The sequence below is a fragment of the Lampetra planeri genome, chromosome 23 (genome assembly GCF_965212315.1).
Source record: "Lampetra planeri chromosome 23, kcLamPlan1.2.h2, whole genome shotgun sequence".
NCBI classification, from domain to species: Eukaryota; Metazoa; Chordata; class Hyperoartia; order Petromyzontiformes; family Petromyzontidae; genus Lampetra; species Lampetra planeri.
The window spans coordinates 7,659,372-7,683,759 of record NC_136129.1 but is presented as its reverse complement, the minus strand read 5'-3'; the positions used below and the strand labels follow the sequence as shown (position 1 = coordinate 7,683,759).

The 24,388-nt window shown below is 49.0% G+C and overlaps 1 protein-coding gene across 1 annotated transcript; it reads left to right on the top strand.

The window, feature by feature from the left end:
- The first annotated feature begins 3,710 nt into the window (after nucleotides 1–3,710).
- Nucleotides 3,711–20,841, top strand: LOC144726390 (protein disulfide-isomerase-like). Its single transcript, XM_078605059.1, has 11 exons — nucleotides 3,711–3,957; nucleotides 9,656–9,865; nucleotides 12,681–12,814; nucleotides 13,294–13,428; nucleotides 13,718–13,822; nucleotides 14,547–14,672; nucleotides 15,698–15,898; nucleotides 16,184–16,304; nucleotides 18,509–18,690; nucleotides 19,228–19,329; nucleotides 20,022–20,841. Exons 1-11 carry the CDS (start codon nucleotides 3,810–3,812, stop codon nucleotides 20,079–20,081), a joined length of 1,524 nt encoding a protein of 507 aa, XP_078461185.1. The 5' UTR covers nucleotides 3,711–3,809; the 3' UTR covers nucleotides 20,082–20,841.
- The last annotated feature ends 3,547 nt before the right edge of the window (nucleotides 20,842–24,388 follow it).

Sequence of the window (24,388 nt, the reverse complement as noted above, 5' to 3'; positions counted from 1 at the left end):
TGGTCGTGGGGTCATTACTCCAAGCGTGGCTGTTACAATCGCGATTTGAGGCCGAGTCGACGTAGGGGAGGCCCAGGACCGGTTCATATAATCGTCACCGGTGTTGGCCGTGAGTGGGAATCGGACTCGGGTCGCCGGGTTCGTAGCGCAGCGTAGCGCTAACCGCTGCACCACCGCTCCCCAGGGTACAAACACAAGCAGAGGCGCTTCGTTATTCTAATTAGCGCTTAACATTTGTTCAGTTTGCTCAACTTTGACGGTGTCGTGCCACCTTCCTGAGCTATTGTTCGCCCCCCCCCCCTCCCCCCCCCCACAGTAATTTTAACAAGTACACGCGAGAGAGTGGCGAAGAACGTGTTCCACACAACTTTGTAAAAGTCAACGTTCAACCCAATTACCCGCACTGGACTGGAAGTCCCTATGCTCATTTTCCTCTACGCGTCCAGTGGATTGGTTGGAGACACGGTATAGGGACTTCTCGCCCACCGCGTAGTGTGTTCAAGCATGAGCGAATCTACAGAGAGGGTGGTTGTGCTGGATGATGCTGTGAAGGACCATTGCCTGAAACGTCGCCTATTTGAATATTTGTCTTGTTACGACCAGTGGCGGCTCGTGACATGTCCACTAGGTGGGGCTGTTGTGAGTGACCTCTGAGAAGATGGTGTTCTAATGAAGGAAAAACCTCGTCATGTTATGATGGCCTTCCCGTGAAAGTGCTAGAACTCCATTATCTACCAACAAAGCACTCAAATGCTGTCCCCATGCAGCCCCCAAGTCCACACCACACAACCCCTTTGACACTGCCGAAGGCTGCGTGACCTGCTGCGTCTGCACAGTGCAACTTCGCGTCGTGGCATCGTCTCACTGCGGCCAAGGGCGCCTTCTTCACCGCGCTGAATGGGTCTCGAACGCCGCGGCTAAAATGCCCGAAGCTGATAATGGGAACGAACGAAGGGAAGACCTCTCACTCGGACGACGCCTTCACAGGCACGCCGAGACCTCCCCGAGGACCACAAATCAGACCGTGGCGTTGCAGCGGTGTCAAACGTGAACAACTTATAATGTCTTCTTGGTTCTTTCGGTAAAGTCACGTAGAAGGGAAATAATAAAATAATAAAAATAAAACATCATAAAATAATTCTCACGACGTTTCGGCCACAACGCAAGCAGCCGTCCTCAAGTCAAGAACAAGTCTATCATTCAGACGCTGTCTTTCCGACAGACCTGTTCTTATTTTATTATTTCCCTTCTACGTGACTTTACCGAAAAAAGAACCAAGAAGATGAATCCCTGCAGTCCCGAAAGCTTTAAATCGAAACTTATAATGTCATCTTCATTAGGCAATTCACGTTGAAATAATATTTTTTTTAAATAAAAATTACATAACGAAACTATTTATAAAATATTTTTTTAATTAGAAAAATTATTGAAACACAAAACTATTCAGCTTCTTGGTGGAGGCGGCGCCTCAGCACCCCCTTGTGGACGAACCGCGCCTGGTCGCGGCCGCAGTGTCAAGGACGAATGTGTTGCGGGTTTTTTAACGTCAACTCTTAAGGGTGGTGTATTTTTTTCCTTTCAGCGTCGCAAATGTTGGATAATCATTAGCCGTGGTCAATCCGCTGCTGGATGAGAGCCTCCCCAAGCCGTTTGCCATCTCCCTCACGAGCCTGCGATTAAATCAGCTCGTGGACATTCATGCATTGCGGAACAATCCCTTTGGCGCTCTATAAAGTAGCAATCGTGGTGGCAAATGCTAACGCCGATTTTATTGAATCGTGTTTTTTATCTCCAAGATGACAACAAATCTGTCGTGGCAACGTCACCTCGGTAGCTCTATTTTTACGGAATTTTTTTTATTTATTTAAGGGTTACCACACTATGTTCATTGGAAAATATTATTTTGGAATTGAGGAATGGCATGAAAAAAGTGACGAGGAACATCCGCGGAACATGAACAGCGTCTACCAAAGCCGTAGCCATGGAGTCAACATTGGGGGGGACCACATCTTCCAGAAAAAAATCTAAATCTAAAAGATGTTCCTGCCTAAAATATAAAAAAAAATCACTAACACACATAGGATGGACTTTTTATTTATTTTTTACAATAATGTCTAATAGTGTATTGTATTACATTGTTCTGTTTTTTATTTTTTTACCTTTTCTTGTTTCATTGTATGTAATGGCAGAGATTAGGGATCAATAAAGTACAACCATAACCACAATCATATTAACAGAAATCTATTGTATAGCAATATATTGGGGGGGGGACATTTTGAGCATATTTGATGTGTCCCCCCCCCCAATATATATTATAGTTACGGCCTTGATCGGCACAGAGCTTAAGGACAACTCGGGATTGAGGATTAATCATAAAAAAAGAAATCGATCCGAGCATAGAGGAAGTTCCACCAACAGCCTTCGGTCAACGCGTGCTCCTCCCCGTTCCACTGCAGTTGCACACAAAACCCAAGGACCCCCGTACGGACTTTTGGAGCCAAGTGCCGTTGTTTGTTTGCAAGCGCATTCGGAATTTCTTTCGCGCCGTACGTAGCCAACCGTGACATGTCGGAGGTGCGGACCTGTTAGCGGGCACCTGCGAAGTTGGTGGTGTGGCCAACACTGCGCCCGGCCACCTTTGTCTCCCCAATGCACTCGTTTAAGGCTGAGTCGCCCTAGCGGAGGACCAGTTTACATATCGCGCTCGCCAAGTTCCAGACAAACATGCATTTGCTCCATAGGGGTTTAACGACGCATCGATTCATGTCGATTATATAGGCTCACGATACACGTTCTGTATCGATATTTTTCCAAATTAGTATATGTAATGGGCTCACGTGAAACCCTGCAGCCACTAGAGGCCGCTACATTCAACACAATGGATTCTTTTTTTTTATTCTCAATTGTTGAACGGCGAGCGGAGAATCGATGAACCAGCCTTTAATTGCTTCCACTATAGAACAAGAGAACCTCGCAAGAGCAAACCGGTCAACCCCTTATCAGTGCCTCCTACCTTATTACAGACCAATTCACACCTTACTGGTCAACTCTTACCGCTTATAAATCTCAAAGTCCATCCTATAAAGTAGCATCACAAGGGAGAAACACAAAAAAATAGACGAAAAATATTTTGCTGAAACAAAAATTGCTTCATGTATTAATTTTGATCATTGGTGTCAATGCTGCTCCTTATCATGTCAGTGATCTTGCATGCCGATGCTGCTGCTAGCTTGCTACGTGGATGCACACACTCGTGTTGTAAATGTACAACAATAAAACACGGAAACTTATGAAGGCTTAAACAATACACTCTCGTTTGATTTGACCGTATGATTAATTTATTTTTGCCCGTATTTAAACGCGGCGTTGAACCGCGCGGTTTGACAACGGCGATGCAGGTGGGAAGAAACCCCCCCCCCCCCCCATCGACACCCCCCCCCCCCCCCAAAAAAAAAAGTCGAGAGCTTCCGCAGATTTCTACACAACTCTTCGTTTGACATCGACGGAGCCGCCGGTCTGAAACGTCGCCGAACGTGGCGCCACCACTCACGGCCCTCCACGTGGCGTTTACCTCCCCGAGTCCTTGACAGGGTTGTCCGTGCAACTCGCAAACAGGTGGCAGGATACCCACGGCCTCCCAGCGAAGCCCCTCCGTGTTCCCTCCCCCCGCACCCCCTCGGTTAAAACTCGAGACCTGTCCCCAACACCCCCTCTCTCTGTCTCTTCTCACCGTCGTGTTCGCCTGCCCGCGGTGAGTTCTCCGGCGGCTAGCTGGTTGGTTCGTGGTGGTGCTGCTGCTGCTGCTGCTGATGATGTCTCCACGTGTCGTCTTGGTGCTGTGGGCCCTCCTGGCCACCGCTGCGTCGGAGTTCCAGGAGGAGGATGGCGTGCTGGTGTTGAACAAGGCCAACTTTGAAGAGGCGCTTGCCACCTACCCCTACCTCATGGTGGAATTCTGTAGGTACCCGCGCAGACGACGCACACATAGGCGACGCAGTGTCGGATTATACCTCGGAGCAAAAGTAGCTATGTAGTAGCTACGGGGCCCCGCATTTTTAAGGGCCCGCGCTAAATGCTTTCAAGCTATCAATTCCGGTTCAGTGATTCTGCACTTGCTCTATTACTATAGTGCTATACCGCCTTCAACTTTTACCAACGACTGGGTGTTTAAGGTTAGCGATTTGTCCTATTATCTGGCTGTATAGCAAATGAAAAAATGCAATAACTTTACTATGCAAGTAAAGATAATTGTGTTTTAATCAATTTTATTTTATATTTAGGGCCCCTTGATAACATATGCTACAGGTCCCTGCGCTCGCTTAATCCGGCACTGAGACGACACACAACATTCCCGGATTTTGACATGAAATGTGTTTGGTGATGTGTTCCGAGACGCTGCTGCGTTGGCGACCCAACACATTTGTCAAGAACACTTGTGGCGTGAAAAGTATAATATAGGGTGCTTCAAAACAATGTTAACACTTCGGAGAATTTGCAACGATGCCACGGGAAATGTGCCGCCTCCAGGCTCTGGAGACCACCTGGAGAAGATTCCAGGCCACGCGTTGACAACGATGGCGAACAAAGTGGAGACCCTTTGACTTGTTGAAGTTATTAACATACTACATTTGTTATTACGTTACAGTGTATATTATCCGTTCTTTTTCCATTAAAAACGATAGTCCCATATAAGCGTTAAAATAATTTTGAAGCACCATGTATATACAGTTGGTGACGTTTCGGGCAATATCCCTTCATAGTACATAGAGACGAGACAAAGTGGACAATGATAATTTTCGATTTAAAGCTTTCGTGACTGCAGGGATTCATCTTCTTGGTTCTTTCGGTAAAGTCACGTAGAAGGGAAATAATAAATAATAAAAATAAAACATAATAAAATAATTATCACGACGTTTCGGCCACAACGCAAGCAGCCGTCCTCAGGTGAAGAACAGGTATGTCGGGAAGACACCTGAGGACGGCTGCTTGCGTTGTGGCCGAAACGTCGTGAGAATAATTTTATTGTTTAATTTTTATTATTTTATTATTTCCCTTCTACGTGACTTTACCGAAAGAACCAAGAAGATGGACAATGATAGTTGGAAACTGCACGCTAGGCCATGGGACCTGCTAAACACTTCAAGTAGATTCGTGTCACTCTTTTTATCGCCACGTGAATAGTTAACACCGCTATTGCGTACGACACAAACCCTTCAACAATCATCAAGACTGTATCACCGCATCGACTGACACGTTCACGTATCCTCACGCATGCATTGTCGTGCCCACGTGCGTGAGAGCTCTCGGGCGATGGTGACCGGGGCTTTAATTCGTTCTCACGACAGGCCCAGTCTAAAACGTGCTTTCTTGCGAAACATACGAGCCGCCAACGTGTGCGCATGTATTGCAACATTTCATCACGGTCTATTGATTCGTAGAACGTTTCTATAACGTCACCCCCCCCCCCCCCCCACTGGAGTGGCTGTCTGGAACTCCCTGGAGTCGAGCGGATGCCCTTCTGATAACAGTGGTGGTGGTGGGCAAGCGGTTGCAGGGGATGCGCTTTTACCGATGACGTTTCATAGCAGTCGTACTAGTGTCCTCCGTATGTTACTCCGTCATCGATACATCGCATACGCGTGGCATGTGCAGCATGGTGCCTCGTGACCAATAGCGAAGCCAGATGCGATGCAGCATAGCACGTGTGCATGTACTGGATATCATAGGACACGTCTGCTTAAGTAATGGAATAGTAATGTGATATTCGTGTCAACTACCTCGCGTGGTATACACGAGAAGGTCGTGGGTTCGATCCCGACCCTGACGCCTGCTGCTGTATATGTGGAGTTTGCGTGTCTCTCTCTCTCTCTGTCCGTGGTCGCGTGGATTTTTCTCCGGATTCTCCGGTTTTTCCCTCCATATTTGTAACCACGCTATTAAGACTATTTGGCTGCTATAACATTTCCACGTGGTAAGCCACTTCGTTGAGCTATCATTTGTGATGGACAGGTCGTTTCTGAAAGAAAAGAAAACTCCTATATAGCTCATGTGGGCCTTACCTGGTTAAAACAAATGTTTTGTTTAAATAGTTTTAGTTTAGTTTCACGCGGTGTCTATGTGTGTATACGTTCACAAATACATTGCATACGTGTAGCATATGGAGCATACGTGTGCATATAAATGTTGAGCTTATCTCGCACCGTAATGTCCAACAGCAAGCTAGCTACGATATAACAAAGCTCTTTATGCATATATGTATCATCATAGGACACTTCTGCTTAAATAATGGCATAGTACTGCTACATGCTACATTCCTGTTACCAATTCGGAACAGGAGCACCGGACTTTCCGTATTATGCTTCGGAAAGTAAGACGCAATCCCCAACGACTCGGGACCGGGCGTCAATCAAGTTACACAAATCTGGTTACGCACGAATACCGGATTATAAGACGCACCTTAAACTTTTTACCGAATACCGGATTATAAGACGCACCTCCAATTTTTTACCGAATACCGGATTATAAGACGCGCCTTAAAAATTTGCACGAATACGGATTATAAGAGGCGCCTCAAACATTTGCACGAATACCGGATTATAAGACGCACCTCAAACTTTTGCACGAATACCGGATTATAAGACGCACCTTAAACATGTGCACGAATACCGGATTATAAGACGCACCTCAAACTTTTTACCGAATACCGGATTATAAGAGGCACCTCAAACTTTTGCACAAATACCGGACTATAAGACACACATCAAACGTTTGCACGAATACCGGATTATAAGACGCACCTCAAACGTTTGCACGAATACCGGATTATAAGACGCAACTCAAACTTTTGCACGAATACCGGATTATAAGACGCAACTCAAACTTTTGCACGAATGCCGGATTATGAGACGTACCTCAAACGTTTGCACGAATACCGGATTATAAGACGCACCTACAACTTTTGCTTTCAAATAAAATGTGTGTGTGGGGGGGGGGGTAGTGGAGGTGCGTATTTAATCCGGAAATTACGGTAGTGGCACGCGATATGTAGTAAAAAAAATCTATGTATATTCACGTTTCTAGTTGAAAGGGTAGCGAGTCGAACTTTCTAAGGATTAACAATCGGCAGCTCTTTGGCAATCCACCGTCGGACGAAGGTCATCCTCCATGCCGCCGCCGTGTCCACAGTGAGGGTTGTTTGACCATACTTCACCACGCTGGTCATTGCTGCGAATCGGTGGAGGACAGCTTTACGATGTCACTCGCCGCTGATGTGAGTTCGTGGCCGGGAAACGAACTCGGATCGCCAGTTTCATTCTGCTGAGCGCGCTAACCGCTGCGCCACAGCTCCCCCCCATGCCCCCCTCTTATGCGGGATAATCTTAGTTATTCCACAAGGTGGCGGCACCGCACTACAACCATCATCACGATCAATCCACTGCCTCCCAAAGCCGGATCATGCGATGCAGCTGCGCGCGAGCTGATTTCATTGCTCCGTTTCCGCGTCGCACGTAACCCCTGGGGTGCGTGTCTCTCTCTCCCTTGACTGCCACTCCGCGCGTTTGTGTGTCTGTGTAGATGTGTTGAACTTCTTTCGCACCGTACGTAGCTGACCGTGTTTATCGGGAGGTGATGGAAGGACAACAAACTAAACGCAAAAAGCAGTTCTAAAGAAATCAGTTTTCAATCTAGACGACTTAAGAGTGCACAGTTCGAGTGGCTTTAAAATATCGGAAAGGAAGAACGAACCAGACGGCCGCAGGAGGGCATCTGGAAACGCGCGATGCCATCGACCGCCTTTGTTCGACGGTTTAGCACATCGCCCCTTCTCGCGACGTCCCATGCCCAATCCCCGCATACTTTTTTTTTGTCCGAGCAGTCACAAAGCTCGAACTGGGATATCTAAATGATCGATTTTGTCGGGTATCATGCACGGAGATCGCTTCCTCCACATTCCCACGTACTCACCGTGAACCGCCTCGCCATGCTGGGCGTGGCTTCCAGGGGGTTGCCCGCCTTCGGGTGCTTGGGCATCTCGACTCGCCGTCATTTCCAAAAACGGGGCCGAGTATTCGACCTAAATAAATGGTGGGGGGGGGGGAGAGTTGATTGCAATGTTTTAGTCGATTCGTCGACTTAAAACGGCGCATCAGATGGTCGCCACACCCCCCCTCTCCCACCTCCCCCACCGCGATGGGCCCCCCCCCCCACCAGCTCTCGCCGCAATGTGGCGCTGACATCCCCCCCTCCCACGCCCCCTCCCTCCCGGCGCACATTCGAAATGTCCTCCTGCACGGTAACCATGCCGCGCAGCCTTCGCCTGAAAGTTTTGAGAACGCACGGCTTGAGGTGAGAACCGCTGGGCTACTCTTCCCAGCTCGGGTCAAAATAATGAGCGCCTGCATCTCCAGCGCGGTGACGTCGCCCATCTCCACCCACGAGAGTTTGGAGCTGGGAAAGAAACGATTAATTAATTCATCGAGTTTTTTTTGGTTGTGGGCCATTTATATCGGGATCCTTGACAACCCCGCCTCCTGAAGGCTGGAAACCCCCGAATGAGCCACGCCCAGCGTGATGCGTGCGGCTCATGATGCCGTTGACGTCACCGAGGCCCGCGCACCATCACCTCCCGTCCAGCGGCACACGTGGTATAGAACGAGAGCAGTGAGACCTACTTTTGTTTATTGCAGCTATTTTCGTGTCATCCGACGACTGCAGTCTAGTTGATCGAACCGATAATCGTAAAGAGTAAATCGATTACTCGAATAATCGAATCGCCTGGATTTTTCGCAGTGTGAAGCTACTGCTGCTGCTGCTGCTGAGATCCAAGATGTGGGATTTGGTGGTAACAGCAGTGGGCGGCTGTGGTGCCGACGATGATGATGGTGATGAAGATGATGATGATGATCATAATAGAGGGGTTTATGTTGGGTTAGATCGCTTAAATATAAATGTGTCGTTAAATCCGCCACCACCCGCGACATAGCCAATTAGTAAGGTGTGTCACGTCAACAAAACATTAATTACTAGTTCAGCACAACGGTTGTGTTGGAGAGTAGACCCACAACGCTCACAATTGTGGCGGGTTTTTAGCGACAACATTTATATTCACACGCTATAACCCCAAGGAAAATAAAAAAACAACAACAACATTGATTTGAAGCTTTCGTGACTGCAGGAATCCATACTCTTTGGTTCTTTCGGTAAAGTCACGTAGGTAGAAAAAGAAAATGATTTTTTATTTTATTTTAAATAAAATATAAAATAATATAAATACATTTTCAAGAAAATGAAAATTAATTTTATTAAAAACAATATTTTAAATTAAATAAAAATGAAAATGAATTTTATAAAAAAAAATATCTTAAATAAAATAAAAAATAATATAAATTAATTTTATTTTTCTACCTACGTGACTTTACCGAAAGAACCAACAGCAACAACAACTTCTATTACAAACGACGACGATGTCTACCCCCGACTTTTCTGAAAGTCCCAAAGAATATGAATTCCTGCAGTGACGAAAGCTTCAAGTCAATATTTTCTCACGTCTGTTTGTTTGTTCATGTTTGCGTTTGTTGCGGTTGCACCCGAGTCAAGAGGCCGCATGGCTCACGGGGCTCTACCTAATACTCGAACTGAAACTGACTCCCGACAGATGCCCCGTGGTGCGGTCACTGCGAGAAGCTGGCCCCCGAGTACGCCAAGGCGGCCACAGAGCTGGCCGATGGCGCGGATCAGGGGGCCCGCGTCTCCAAGGTGGACGCCACCGAGGAGACGGAGCTGGCCCAGGAGTTCTCGGTCAAGGGCTTCCCCACCCTCATCTTCTTCAAGAATGGCAACCGCGACGAGGCCAAGAAATACGAGGGTGGGTGGCTCTCCGCTCGCCGTGTCGATGGCGTGTCTCGCACGGACCTCCAGCCACCACCACGGGCGCTTCTGGGAATTGATAGATCTCAGATCTTCCCCTGGGAGATCATTCTAAATGGCTAAGTGGGTGCTGGTGGCGGCAGCTGTGATCCCTCCTGTCCTCTGGGTGGTCGGTCACGCTGTCGCTGGAGGGATTAAAAGGTGCCCTTACGGACGGCACGGACGGATTCTTCAGTTGTGATTTGAAAATGGGCTCGGGCGAGGACGTGTGTTTTCTAATACGGAGGCTATGATCATCACTGAGTGCAAGTGTAACGTGGTTGGGGGGGGGGGAGGGGGGTCCGTTCTTTATTTCTCCACAGTCCACACGCTTGCCCACAGCCCTCTCTCAATCCGTTTCCCAGCCTCCTCCTCCTCCCCCCCTTCCACTGTTCCCACTCAACTGCACCCCTCCTTTTGGCAGGAATCCTCTCCATGTCCCTTAAACCACCGCCCCTCTCCATCCCTACCCCTTACACGAGGCTATCGCGAAGTCGATGCTTCACTGGTGGCTATCGCCTGCCGGCGGGGGGTGATGTTGCTACCGTGGTTTTAACCAAGTGAGTAATTTGCGAGGACATTTCGACCAATGTGGACCTTGCCGTGAGGACGTAATGGTGCCAAGTGGGAACGGGTGGGACGTCTGTAAGTGGATACAACTTGCGTGCGATGTAGTCGATTTTAACCTGGGCTAGCGGCCTCGAGGTGAAGAGGTGCATCACCCCGTGCGGAGCGAGAAGTCGCAGAACTCCTTCCGAGAAGAGCCCTTCAAACAAGTGACTCTATCGCCTTTTTCGCCAGTATCAAAGTATAAAAAAATTAACCCGTAAATAAAAGTTTTTCACTATAAATCCTTTATATGCGTGGCGGCTAGATTCCTCTCGTCCTCTGGCTTGAGATGGCTGCCACCTATGGGTCAGATGATTGCCTGCCACCATTAAGCAATTGGTAATTAAATATAATTTATTTTTTCCTAAAAAGTCTAAAATTTTTGAAAAAAAATTTCACGAAAATAAATTGTCACGCACAACGAGTCTGTGTGCAAAATGTCAGCTCGATTGGATCACGGGAAGTGGGTTAAAAACGACTGAAAGATTTTCACGGTCGTAAGCGCGCAAGCAAGCAAGCAAGTAAACTTAATATAAAGGATATAAAAATAAGAATAGGTTTTACCCTTTCCATCAATACAGCAGGAGGTGTTCAGATGTTCGAACATCAAATTTCAAACTTTTTGCGAGGAATCAAGTGTGCATCAACCACACACACACGCACGCACATTACTAAGTAGCGAACATGCAAACGAAGATGCTCTGCTATAGCTGCTCGCCCCGAGCTTGTCAGTACTCTCTGCCCGTCTTTGTTCGCCTTGTGGCGTTGGACACTGGTGAGACAAGGCCATAAAGCATGCTGCCGTCTGTCGCTGGTGTAGGTCAATCAGTTTCAAAGACAATGCGTTTAATTGATGATCGGAGCCGTGTTTGCATGTTTACTGCAAGCGCTGAGTGTGGTCAATGCAGTCAATTGATTCCTTGCAAAAGGGTTTCTATTTGGTGTTCGAAAATCTTAGGGGCCGTCCATAAATACCGTCACGCATCTGGGGGGGGGGGGAGTTCAGACATTTGTGACGATGTGTGACGAGGGGGGGGGGGGTTGAGAAATGTGACGTCACATCAAAATGCGCAACTTTAAATATAGACAACACGTTCTACTTAATTAAATAGACTTTTTTTAATAAATGTTTTCTCCTACGACATCAGAGTGCAGCGCCACATTAAATACGCACTACAATGACAATCGTTTTAAGCGATTTTAAGCATGTTTTAATTTTTGGGAGGGGGGGGGGCAGAGATTTGTGACGTCATATTTGAGGGGGGGGTCTGACTTTCTGTGACGCCGTGTGACTGGGGGGGGGGGGGGGGTCAAAAATCGTCCAAAATCGCGTGACGTCTTTATGGACGGCCCCTTAACACAACTCCTGTTTAATTGCTCGAAAGGGTAAACGCATCTTCTTATTGTTCACGTGACTTTAGTTGTTGTTGTTGCTGTTAAGCCACACGCTTCGCTTCGCTCCAGAGACACGTTCATCCTGCAGCGGTCAACCAGATGGGGCATTTGTCTTAAATTCTCACACCTGGAATTTCGTCAATTTTTTTGTGAAACACTTCACGTGATTTCTTTTTTTGTACATAGAGGCATTGTGGCGAACTTCACCCGGGCTAACGTTCAGGGGGGGGGGGGGGGTGTAACCCAGGGTTCGTGACGCTGTGACCCCCCCCACCAACGCTCCGAGCTAACCTTTGGCAGCGTGATGATCCTACACACGTAGCTACTACACGTGTAGTATCTACTACATATGTAGCTACTACATATGTAGTAGCTACATGTGTAGTAGCTATGGGGCCCCGCACTTTCAAGGGCCCCGCGCTAAATGCTTTCAAGCTATCAATTCCGGTTCAGTGATTCTGCACTTGCTCCATTACTATAGTACTATACCGCCTTCAACTTTTACGAACGACTGGGTGTTTAAGATGAGCGATTTGTCGTATTATCTGGCTGGATAGCAAATTTTTAAAAATACAATAACTTTTCTATGCAAGTAAAAAATTTACGTGTTTTAATATTTACGTGTTTTTTTTGAAGTAGGGTTCCTTTATAACATATGCGGCAGGCCCCGCACTAGCTGAATCCGGCACTGCTGGCAGCCACGTCGCGTTGAGGAGACCACGGAGACGATGGCTGAGGTCCCAGGGACATTGTTCGTCCGTGGTACGCAGGAAGCCGGAACTCGGATGCCATGGTGCGGTGGATCAGAAAGCAGATGGGGCCTCCGGCCACCGTCGTGGACTCCGCTGAGGGGCTCGACAAGATCAAGGATCTCAACGAGCTCGTCCTCGTCGGCTTCTTCAAGGTGGCGACGTGCGAATGAGGACGATGGTGACATTGGAGGATTGATCGTGATGATGTTGAACGTGGTGGTGGTGGTGGTGATGGCAGCGGTGATGATAGTGAAGATGATGGTGTAGAATTATTGAAGATGATGGTGGTTATGATGATGCTAGTGATGATGATCGTGTAGATGATGGTATAGATTATGGTATTGAAGATGATGGTGGTGAAGGTGATGCTAGTGATGATGATGATGATGATAGTGAAGATGATGGTGTAGATGATGACGGAGAACATAACTACAGCATTTACAAAAATAATGTTTACGCATATATCAAAGGTCTGTACGTATTGCACGTGGTGATGGCGTTGATGACTGTGATTGCTGTGGAGACCGTGGTTGGTGATGATGATCATGCTGCCATGGTTCATGATGAGCCTGATCCTGTGGACACCATGCTTGGTGGTGATGGTGGTGGTGGTGGTGACGCTGAATGGCAGGAGGATGGGCCAGACAAGCAGGCCTTCCTGGCCCTCGCGGGCGCCACGGACGCGGTCCCCTTCGCCGTGACGTCCGAGCCGAGCCTGTTCAGCGACCAGGGCGTGGAGAAGGACGGCCTTGTGCTCTTCAAGAAGGTGACCAACTCCTCCGCTCGCCGCTCTGCTGCCCCGGCCGCTGCCCATCTCGTGGTCGCCGCGTTGCTTCCTCGTCACACAGTCGATTTCCCTGTCGAGGACTTGCCCCACCGGCTAAGAAGACTATTTGCTGTGTTTGTGAATTTGTGTTCTACGTGTTCGCGCGCGCGTCTTTGCGAATCGCTCCTGCGTTTTATCGTGGATCAACGTCGTGCCGACGATCGTTTTGGACGTCGCTCAAAGCGAGGACTGAAACCGCGGCTTCGCGCGTGTCCGCTCCCGTGGACAGTTTGACGAGGCCAAGGTGTTCTACGACGGCGCGATCGACAAGGAGAGCGTCTTGAAGTTCATCCAGAGGCACGAGCTCCCGATGGTCATCGAGTTCTCCAGCGAGGTGAGCTTGAGCCTCCACGGAGCCGCGGGGACGGTGGCGATTGCACAAGGACGGCGGAAATGGTGCAGCGGCGTTCGGCCTCGCCGTCGTAACAAAGATGGCGGCCACCGGCGTTGCGCGGCGCTTTCAGATGCGCTTATGCGGCCGTCTGGAACGCTCTTTCCTTTCGATTTTAGGAAACCACTTTGAGCAATAATCGAGATTGAAGACTCAATTCTTCTTTTGTGTCTAGTTTGTTGTCCCTCCTCCACACATCCGATTAGCGCGGTTGGCTACGTACGGTGCCAAAGAAGTTCAACGTGCATGCGTACAACAATTTACGTGGCAATACTACGTTGGCAGTGGTGGGCAAGCGTGCATCAAAAGACAACTCAACTAATTCGTCAATAACACTGTCACCTTAACAAGAAAAACTATAGAATTGCTGAGGATTCGGACAATGGCCCGTCTTCTTGCGGCCAATGCAGAGAGGGGTGCATTGGTCGAAACGTTGCCTATAATTATCACGTACGATTTATATTCAAAGCAGTGCTATTGATGAATGTGTTGATTTCTTTTCATTTTGTTAATATGATAACGATCGATGCGCATGGTACGCACGTTGAACCTCCTCTGCACCGCACAAATCCACCCGCTCACCCCATCCCGGACGCCCGCTCGCAAACTCTCCCACTTATCGCTCGCTCGCTCTCCACTTAACTCGCTCCACCTCCGCCCGTTGCAGATCGCCAACAAACTCTTCAGCAACAGCATCAAGGTCCACAACGTCCTCTTCTTCTCCAACGGCACGGAGAACCTCCAGGAGATCAAGAAAAACTTCCGGGAGGTGGCCCCGGAGTTCCGGGACAAGGTGACGCCTTCGCGTGCCCTTGCTTCGGGTCAACGTCTGTCGTGGCCATGTCAGAGGCGTGCGTTTCAATCGCCGTTGCTCGTGTGTGCCGGGTTCGAATGCGGGCAGCCGCTCTTTGGCATTCACCGAGTTCTCAAGTGGAGCAGGTTGATGGCCCTCGGTTCGGTCGCTCCGATGCCTGCGAACATGAGCAAAACCTCCGCCGTTTTACGTTCGGCTTTAATGCGACGGCAAAAATTCCAGCGCGGAGAATTGTAAATGATGTTGGTTCCGATTGGCGAGTGGCTGAGCAGTCTCTGAGCAAGGTTCGACTCCGGTGTGAGGCCTACTGACAATTGAAGTACACGGCGATCCGTTTATAGATGCCCCCTCGATCTCTAATGAGCCTCTTGCTTCCTGCTTTAACAGGGTCCTGATTATTCGTTTTATTGAGCTCGTTTATCCCGGAAAACCACAAATCTCCCTTTTTTCAGGAGGGTCCTGCCACAAGTGTTTGCATCAGCGGGGGCGACGATTGCGATGTTTCTCAAATAAATTTCTCCCGGTTATACTTCGGACGCCGTCTAACACGTGACGTCACTGAGGGGGGGGGGGGGGCGGTCTTTAAGGGGCGCCACGGTAGCGAGATGTTAACTACCTCGCCTGGTATGCAGAAGGCCGTGGGTTCAATCCCGACCCCTGACGCCTGCTTTATATTTGGAGTTTGCGGTGTCTCTCTCCGTGGTCACGTGGATTTCTCTCCGGGTCCTCTGGTTTTGTCCCTCCACGTTTAGAATCAACATCATGCGTATTTTACTGCTGTACATTTCCACGTGATAAGACACTTCGTCGAGCTATCAATTGTGATGGCCAGGTCGCTTTTGACGAAAGAGCTACGCGGCTCAGTGGCGCCTTACTTAGTAAGATAAAATAAAAAAATAGTTTCTACGGCCGCCGCGCGTGCCGACGGCGTGCAACGCTTCATTGTCACCGGAACCTGCAGCGCTGACGGGGGGAGGGCGGCCTCACGTCTCCCACCCACGCAGATCCTCTTCGTCTCCATCGACGCGGACGTGGAGGAGAACAAGCAGGTGCTCGAGTTCTTCGGGGTGGAGACCGAGGACTGCCCCACGTTGCGTCTCATCGAGGTGGAGAAGACCATGGACAAGTTCAAGCCGGACTCGGACGACTTTTCGGCGGAAAACCTGCGCGCGTTCTGCTCGGGATTCGTCGAGGGCAGGTTGAAGGTAAGTGACGTTCCACCACCACCACCAACGATGACGACAATGATAACGACGACGATGACGACGACGAAGATCAAGACGACAATGATGACAATGACGACGACGACAATGATGACAATGTTGACGACGATGACGACGACGATGATGATGGCGGTGACGCTAACAACAACGATGAAGATGACGACTGGGCTATACAGCTCAGTGGGCCTTACCTGGCAACATTAAAACTTGAGTTTTCAGAATGGCGATACTAAAAGATGCTGTTGTGTTTGCTTTGCCGTGCGACAGCCGTTCCTGAAGAGCGAGGAGGTGCCCCTGGACTGGGATCACGGCACCGTCAAGGTCCTCGTCGGGAAGAACTTTGAGGAGGTGGCCTTTGACAACGACAAGAATGTCTTCGTGAAGTTCTGTTAGTATTTCTGTCTGTTTGCCTCTTCGTGACGAATATTGAGCCAGAATCAGAATCTGTTTTTATCCTGGAGAAATCCGATGAGCTGTGAAGCTCTTGTTCACAGATGTCCGGTGAGATGAACCAGATTCAGGAGGCTTTAATCCATCGTCGAGACGCATGAGTGGCCAATGACTGGTGTTAATAAGAGGATCTTTAGAAGAGACATTGGGTGCTGATAGGGTTGGCACCTATCAGGTACAAAAAACACAGTGCATGTTTCCCTCATTTTGTGGGTTCAGTTTGTGAAATTTCACGTATCTACGCGGCTATTTCTACCCAGAATTCACTCTTTGCAGTCGGCAGGCAGCTGTGCATTGTGGGTAGGGTGGCCATACGATCCACGCTACGCGATTTCGCTTTGCGCCGCCCTTTTTTTTTCGGGAACGCATCTCACCTCTACCTCCCCTACCGCGTAAAGCGAAGACAACTTGTCTTGTAGAGAACTTCTTGCAAATGCGGGAAGAGGGGAGAACTGCTGGACGTGGAAAAGCGTTGTCCCGAGCGGTGGATTCCAGGCCAAGGCTTTGGTCGATGGGCGACAGCTTCTTGCTCCTCTTCCCCTCCTCCACCCTCCTCCTTCCTATTCTCCTTCCGCCTTCTTCGTCGTCTTCTGTACGACTGCTAATATCGATTGCAGAGCAAACGGCTACAATTTCACATTCACGTGGGTCAAGCCAGACAGATAACCCGCGTCTGGAGCAGCGGAGTAGCGTATCGCCGCGATGTCTCCTTCGTATTCGTGGATCGGGGGCATCGCGTCGTTACTCGTTGCATTGGTGCGTTCTGGACGGACGCAGTCGCACACTACTACTGGAGAGTTTATTTTCTTTTTCCACTTGTACATCGGGTAACCCCGCATCTACCTGCTATGGTTTCCCATGTAGCGCCCGGACTCTGGAATTCTCTCCCACTACGACATGCCAAGCAGGATCTCTTAAGCCTGTGGACATTTTGAATGCTTGTCTTGAATCTTATCGCTTTGCACTTCTGTTCATTCAGCTTGTAGCTAATTCAGCAAAAATGGCTTTTAGTTGCTTTGTTTTTTTGATTATTATTTTGCAGCCTGTCTTAGTGTTTAATTTCGTGAGTCACCTTCGTGCTGATTGTCTGCTGCTGCCTTGTTACTGCGCTTTTAGATCCTTGATTTTTTTTAAAGCGCTTTTTACGTAGAAAAAGCATTAATATTATTATTGTTATTACCCAACTGATATAAAAAAAAAACTACAGACATACAATGAATGCCCCGGGAGAGAATTACATATTTCCCAGGGCAGCTGCCTCGACAAGGGGGGAACAATCCTCGGAAAACCCGGACAGGTGGAAGTCCTCGCCACGGCGGTGGGGCATCTTCCTACTCATCTCCGAACCTGTGACCCGGAGTGACAGTCTCTGCGGGGAATTTCCAAACTCAGATATGTCATTCAGTGGCTTCCCATTAGGGGGGTTAGGAAGGAAAAAAAACCCAGTTCAAAGAATAACTTACTTGATAAAGAAATATATAATGTTTTGTTTTTGCTCTACTGTGATTTTTCTGCAACCTCCGTTTTTCCAAGACGTGTTTTAATTTTTATCTTTTACCAACGGCCGGGTTTTTTTTCTTCTGTGATTAAGTAATTGTTTTCACAGTCTCTTCCCGTTTGTCCGGCGAGTGGAAATTTACTCGTACGTAAACGATTTTCTCATAATAAGAACATTAACGTCCACTTGTAACGCTGCTCCGCACCGGCATTCGCTCGCTCGTGAAGAGAGAGAGAGAGACAGAGAATAACTCGGAGGCACCAGGAGGAACCAAAAACGAGCTGGAAAGGCCGCAGCCAAATTCCTCCCACGAAGCTCTGCGGTCCTCTACATATTAAGATGTTATCGGCCAACCGATGAGTGTTGACGCATGTCGGAGGAAACCGGAGTACCAGGAGAAAAACCCACGTGTGAGGGGGAAACGCTCGATCCCGTACAGATGACGCGGCTAGAGTCCTCGATGTCCACGGGGAAAGGGAGTTTCACGCAACATCTGCGCGCGATCCACCAAACCCTCGCCGCTGCCTCCACAGCGCTGCGTAACCACCCCCCCCCCCCCCTCATGAATCCACTTCTGCGTCGCGTTGTACCGTACTGCGGTGGGTGCGCGTGTCCCCCCCCCCCCCCGCATCTGCCGCCACCAGACGCGGAGTGGTGCGGCCACTGCCAGAAGCTGGCGCCCGTGTGGGACGAGCTGGGCGACCGCTACCAGGAGCGCGACGACGTCGTCATCGCCAAAATGGACTCCACCAAGAACGACCTGGAGGCGTTCAAGGTGACGAGCTACCCGATGATCAAGTTCTTCCCGGCGGGCGCTGGGCGCAAGGTGAGCAACCGGCGGGCGCTGGGCGGTGGCGAGATGTCGACGACCTCGCTTGGCGCACAGGAGGTCCTTGGGTTCGATCCCGATACTTGGCGCACGTATATTTGGAGTTTGCACGCTCTCTCCGCTCTGGTTTGCGTAAAGATTTTTCTTTGGGTCCCTTTGGGTTTTATTTTCCCCCTCCGCATTGAGACGCATGCGTTTTAGAGTATTCGGCCGCTATAAATGTCCACGTGATAGACCACTTCGTTGAGCTATTGGGTAGCTCAGTGGGTCTTACCTGGGAAAGTACGAATAGTTTTAGTTTCAACGTTGAGGCCCTGGTGTAGTCCCTGTCTATCCTCATCTCTCCTGACCCCCTTTGCTCCTTTTTCTTTAATTCCCCATCATCTCCTCTCTTCCTTTTGCTGCCCCTTTATCCACACATCATGTCCTTGACTGTACCCCCCCCGCCCCCACAGCCACCCCTCCAGTGGTGGATGTGTCACGTGGGTAGCAAAAAAAGCTGCTCGTGCTAAACTGCGTGCCGATGACCTGCAGATCATCGACTACAATGGAGACAAGACTCTAGAGGCTTTCAGCAAGTTTCTGGACAGCGGTGGGAATCCAGAATCCGAGACTGCGGAAGAGGCACCCGCAGACGTGAGTCGCTTAGCACGAGCAAGCGGGCGAGTCAGCGGCCAAAGGCGGTCCTCGGGACGACCGTTCGATGCCGCGTGGCCTGTTTCTGAACACAATGAAGGTTTCATGGGTTAGATCTCGTAAATATAAATGTGTTGTTAACCCACCATGAATTAGTAAGGTTTGTCGCGTAAACAAAACGTGCCATTTTAGTTTCTACTTCATCGTTATCACGTGGTAACTAATTATCATGTTGTAACTAATTATCATGTAGTAACTAATTGGCACGATTTGTTTACGTAACAAACCTTACTAATTGGCTGTGTCGGGTGGTGGTGGGTTAACGACACATTGATATTCATCTTCTTGGTTCTTTCGGTAAAGTCACGTAGAATTGAAATAATAAAGTAATAAAAATAAAACATAATAAAAAATTCTGAGAATTATTTTATTATTTTTATTTTATTATGTTTTATTTAATAAAAATAAAACATTTTTATTTTATTAGAACCAAGAAGATGAATCCCTGCAGTCACGAAAGCTTTAAATCGAGACACATTGATATTTACGCGATGTAACCCATAAAACCTTTACTATGAATAATGTTGTTGCCGAAGGCCTACTATTACATGCTCAACTGTTCCTGAACAGCCCACGCGCGTTGTTGGAGTGTGCCTCATGGTGCGTTTTCGTGTTTTTTTTCTTCTTCTCAGGATGAAGCAGAGGTTGAAGATGAAGTCGATCAGTCATCAGACAAGAAGGATGAGCTGTGATCTTGTTTGTTGTTGTTAAGCGCGGGTCATCGTGACTTCACAATTCATTATTTAGACACACCGCACGTGCAAGGATTTTGTTGTTGTTGTTGTTTGTCCGTCCGACGGGAGTCAGGAATCCCAATGTGTTGCTCTCCATTTGGGGAGAGACTTTTCAGACAGACTGGGCTAAAACAATCAATGTCTCTTTTTAGAAAAAAATTATATTTTTACCGCAGCAACTCACGTCGAGATTAAACCAAGGCTATCATCGTGGGTGTCAACATCGGAGCTTTACAACTGCAGCTCTTTGAAAGGCTCACCTTTGCCATGTCTCCTCGCACAGTCTCACAGCAAGTGCGTGATTCATAGTACAGTCAAACCTTGGATTGCGAGCATAATTCGTTCCGGAAAAGTGCTTGTAATCCAAAGCACTCGTATATCAAAGCACTCGTATACAGTTGTGATCACGTGACGCTTGGCAGACAAAGTGTATACACGTACTACTCGTGTTGCAAGACCTCGCTCGTTTATCTAATTAATATTTCTTTAAAAAATTTGCTCGTCTTGCAAAACACTCGCAGACCAAGTTACTCGCAGTCCAAGGTTTTACTGTAGATAGTTAATTCTTACGCTCACGATCTTTCATGCCCGCCACCATCGTTGCCTATCTACTGCTGGATGAAGGCCTCGCCACGCTGTCTGTTCTCGCCACCCATCCCACTCCTCCTGTGCGTGAACTCATCTCACTTCATCAAAATAAATAAAACATTTAAATGATGATGCACGTGTTGGCGGTGGTGCACAAGCACAAACAACAACGCACATAAAACACATGAACCTACAGCACCTAAAGAGAAAACATAATTGGTGACGTTTCGGGTAATGACACCTTTTTCAGCTCATGTTGCAGGTGTCGTCTTGAGCTGCCCGGCCACCACTATACACGACGACGATGATGACGACGATGATGACGATTGCACGATCCCTGACATTGAATTTGTTTGTCGCCGCAGACAGGGTGAATCGTTGCCCGAAAGTCACGTGACTTAGACTCGTGTGTGCTGCGTGTGTGACGTCACGTGTCTGTTCCGTTCAGCACGTGGCCCCGGCAGTCTGTTGAAGGCTACACGGGTGGGGGGAGGGGGGCAGAGTCGGCCCAGCCACTAAGCGACCCTTGCAATTGCAAAGGGCCCCGTGTCCAGCAGAGGGCCCCCTAGAGTCACTGGCTAGCTAGTGGGTGAAACAAATCATACATCAAAGGGGCCTCCAACCAAATTTTGCTTAGGGCCCCCAAAGGTCTAGGGCCGGTTCTGGGGGGGGGGGGGGGGTCTCCGTGCGTTGGGTGTTTCTGTACCCGTGGCCGGGCGAGTGAATGCGAGTGGATGATCAAGCGGCGCTGCGGAGATCAGCGGCGTTAGGGCGTTGGCGCGTTGCGTGAGATCCGTGCGTAAGGGTGGTTGTGAATGAGATCATTCATGGGTGTTATAACGTGGGGCAATTGCCTCGGTTAACCTTCAAGCAGCTTGGGTGTTCACCCTACAGGCACCTTGGGTGTTCATCCTATAGGCACTAGCCTATAGGGTGACATCGCGTGAGGGATCGACGCTTGGGTTTTTGAAATGGTTCTGAAACCATTTACGGGACCTGCAACGAATGATGGGCGATGGAGTGTTCGGGGCGGCTGCGTGACGAGCGTGGGGCGGGCAGGGGGGGGGCAGGGGGGGGGGGCAGAGGGGGGGGCCTGCTCGCCCCCAACTACCCCCAGGTGGCAAAAACCACGAGTTTGGCCCCCCCGGGCCCCCCCGCCCCCCGCCCCCCCGAAAACCCCAGCTGGGAGATTCGTCGATTAATTCACTACAAAATTGCATTCGATTGCAGTACTTAGAAATGTTCAAATACTTGGGACCCTTTAAATGTGGCGGCCACCATGATATTCTTCCTCGTGAAGGTGGGAAACCCCACCTTATAAGCCACGCCCATTACGTCACCTAACCCGCCTATAGCCTCCCGTCCAGCGGCACGCGTGACACTTCTTCTCCGACAGCTATTTTCGTGCTATCGCAATGGTCTTGAGTAAGCAAACCAATAATCGATGGAGTCATCTGTGACCGAGGTAATGGGGGAAACCCGGCTTCATCGTTTAAAGGGTTCGACAATTATTTGGCCAGGATTTTGTGCCAGAGGCTCGGGTTTGGAAGGGTGGTGCGTGCGAGCGAGGCAGAGGAGGGCGGCAGTGTATACGCGTGTGTGCATTATGGGGGAGTGGTGGCGCAGTGGTTAGCGCACTGAGCTGCTGTGGACCCGGTAAACCGCGAGTTCGATTCCCGCACACGACCAAAACAAACCAGTAAGTGAATACCTGAACCCGGTCCTGGGCTTCCCCTAGGTCGGACTCGGCGTCAAATGATGAGAATCCTGGTTGCGGTGTGTGGACATCAGCACCGGGGAAACGAAAACGGCCAGCCGTGGTCTTGGACACCCACCTCCTCAAACTTAATTTGGAGCTTTCGTGACTGCAGGAATTACTCTTTGGTTCTTTCGGTAAAGTCCCGTATAAAGATAAAATAATAAATTAAATACTAGCATACGACGTTTCGATTGCAACACACGCAATCATCAACAGGTATAAATGAAATAGAAACACAAATCTAGTATACTTAGAAATGTAATGTAATACAACAGAGAGTCGGATAACATAACAGTCAACACCCTACCTGGTTGATTACGTTCTTCCTGAGAATGCTAAATTTGAGAGAGAGATAAAACACAGAACCAGAAACATATGGACAGACATATAAGCAGAGACAGATATCACAGATATACATAGAGAGAGACAAACATAGGCACACAGAGAAACCACCCCTCTGTGTCGAGGCCTTAAATAGAGAGAGGGGGCGGGGGCTGAGAGAGAGGGAGGGGTTAGATAAATTAGCATGTCAATGAGTGGCACGGTGAGTGGCACGGTGCAAAAGCTTGAAAAAATTAGGAGACAGGGAGAGAGACACACTGAATTAAATAACCTAGCACAATTTCGAAATGTAATATAATGCAACACAGAGAGTCGGCTAACATAACAGTCAACACCCTACCTGGTTGATTACGTTCTTCCTGAGAATGCTAAATGTGTTACCTACCTCCACATCGTGTGCTCGCGAACAGCACTTGCCTCAAAGTCTGTTAAAGCCTCTACGGGTGATCTTTGTGTATTGGAGGGTGTGTGTGTGTATGAGATTCTTCAGTATAAGTGTGTACGCTTATTTTCGGTCAGTGTCCAGGAGTGTGATCGACATTTTAAAATGTGAATTTACCAGTTTTCGTTTGAGTGCCAATTCGAGTAAGTGTGGGTGGGCGAGTTGCATAATTCGCAAGGGCATTTGCCCCAAAGATTCTGTTAAGGCAAATCGGGGGATGTTTGTCTTTGTATAAATCCTGACCACTGGTTCAACACATGTAGTAGCTACGGGCCCCGCACTTTCAAGGGCCCCGCGCTAAATGCTTTCAAGCTACTACATGTGTAGTAGCTACTACATATGTAGCTACTTTTGCCCAGATGGATAATCCGGCACTGCCTCCCCCCCTGCCCCCCCCCCCCCGTGATCCGTGGATCAAACAAATCGCCGTCTGTGCAAACACCGTCGCCGCAAGAGGTCAAGACGCGCGCTTGTCGCGACGGTGACCTTCGCTGACTGCGCGTGACGAATGAACGAGCAGCTGTCGCCGCGAGATGATGGTCGAGTCTGGTGACGGAGTGGCAGTCGAAGGAGGGGATACCCCCGCACACCCTCCCCCTCCCCCCCCTCCAAAGAGTACGCGATCACCACGCGGAGAATGGCCGGTCGATGAGACGAGCTCGATGTCCTGGAAGAACGAGATGGATCGCGGCATCCGCAGGAACGGGAAGGACTGTGGGTGAGGCCTTCATCCAGCAGTGGATCGATCCGTGGCTGCTGCTGCTGCTGACGATGTAGTGTTGGCAAAAAAAGCAACGTATGCAGTTGCGTTGAAGGCCAGCAGACGGGACGCGCTGCCTTGAGGGCGAACATTACCTTTGAACGGCACCACGTTGCGCGTGGCACGCGGTGCGAAATTGTTGAAGTGAACTCTTCCTCCGGGCAGCCGAGGTGTCTGGGGCAGATCCACGGTGCAATGCCGTGGGAGGAGCTCATTGGCAATAACCAACGAAATTCGATTTAAAGCTTTCGTGACTGCAGGGATTCATCTTATTTGGTTCTTTCGGTAAAGTCACGTAGAATGGAAACAACAAAAAATAATAAAACATAATAAAATAATTCTCACGACGTTTCGGCCACAACGCAAGCAGCCGT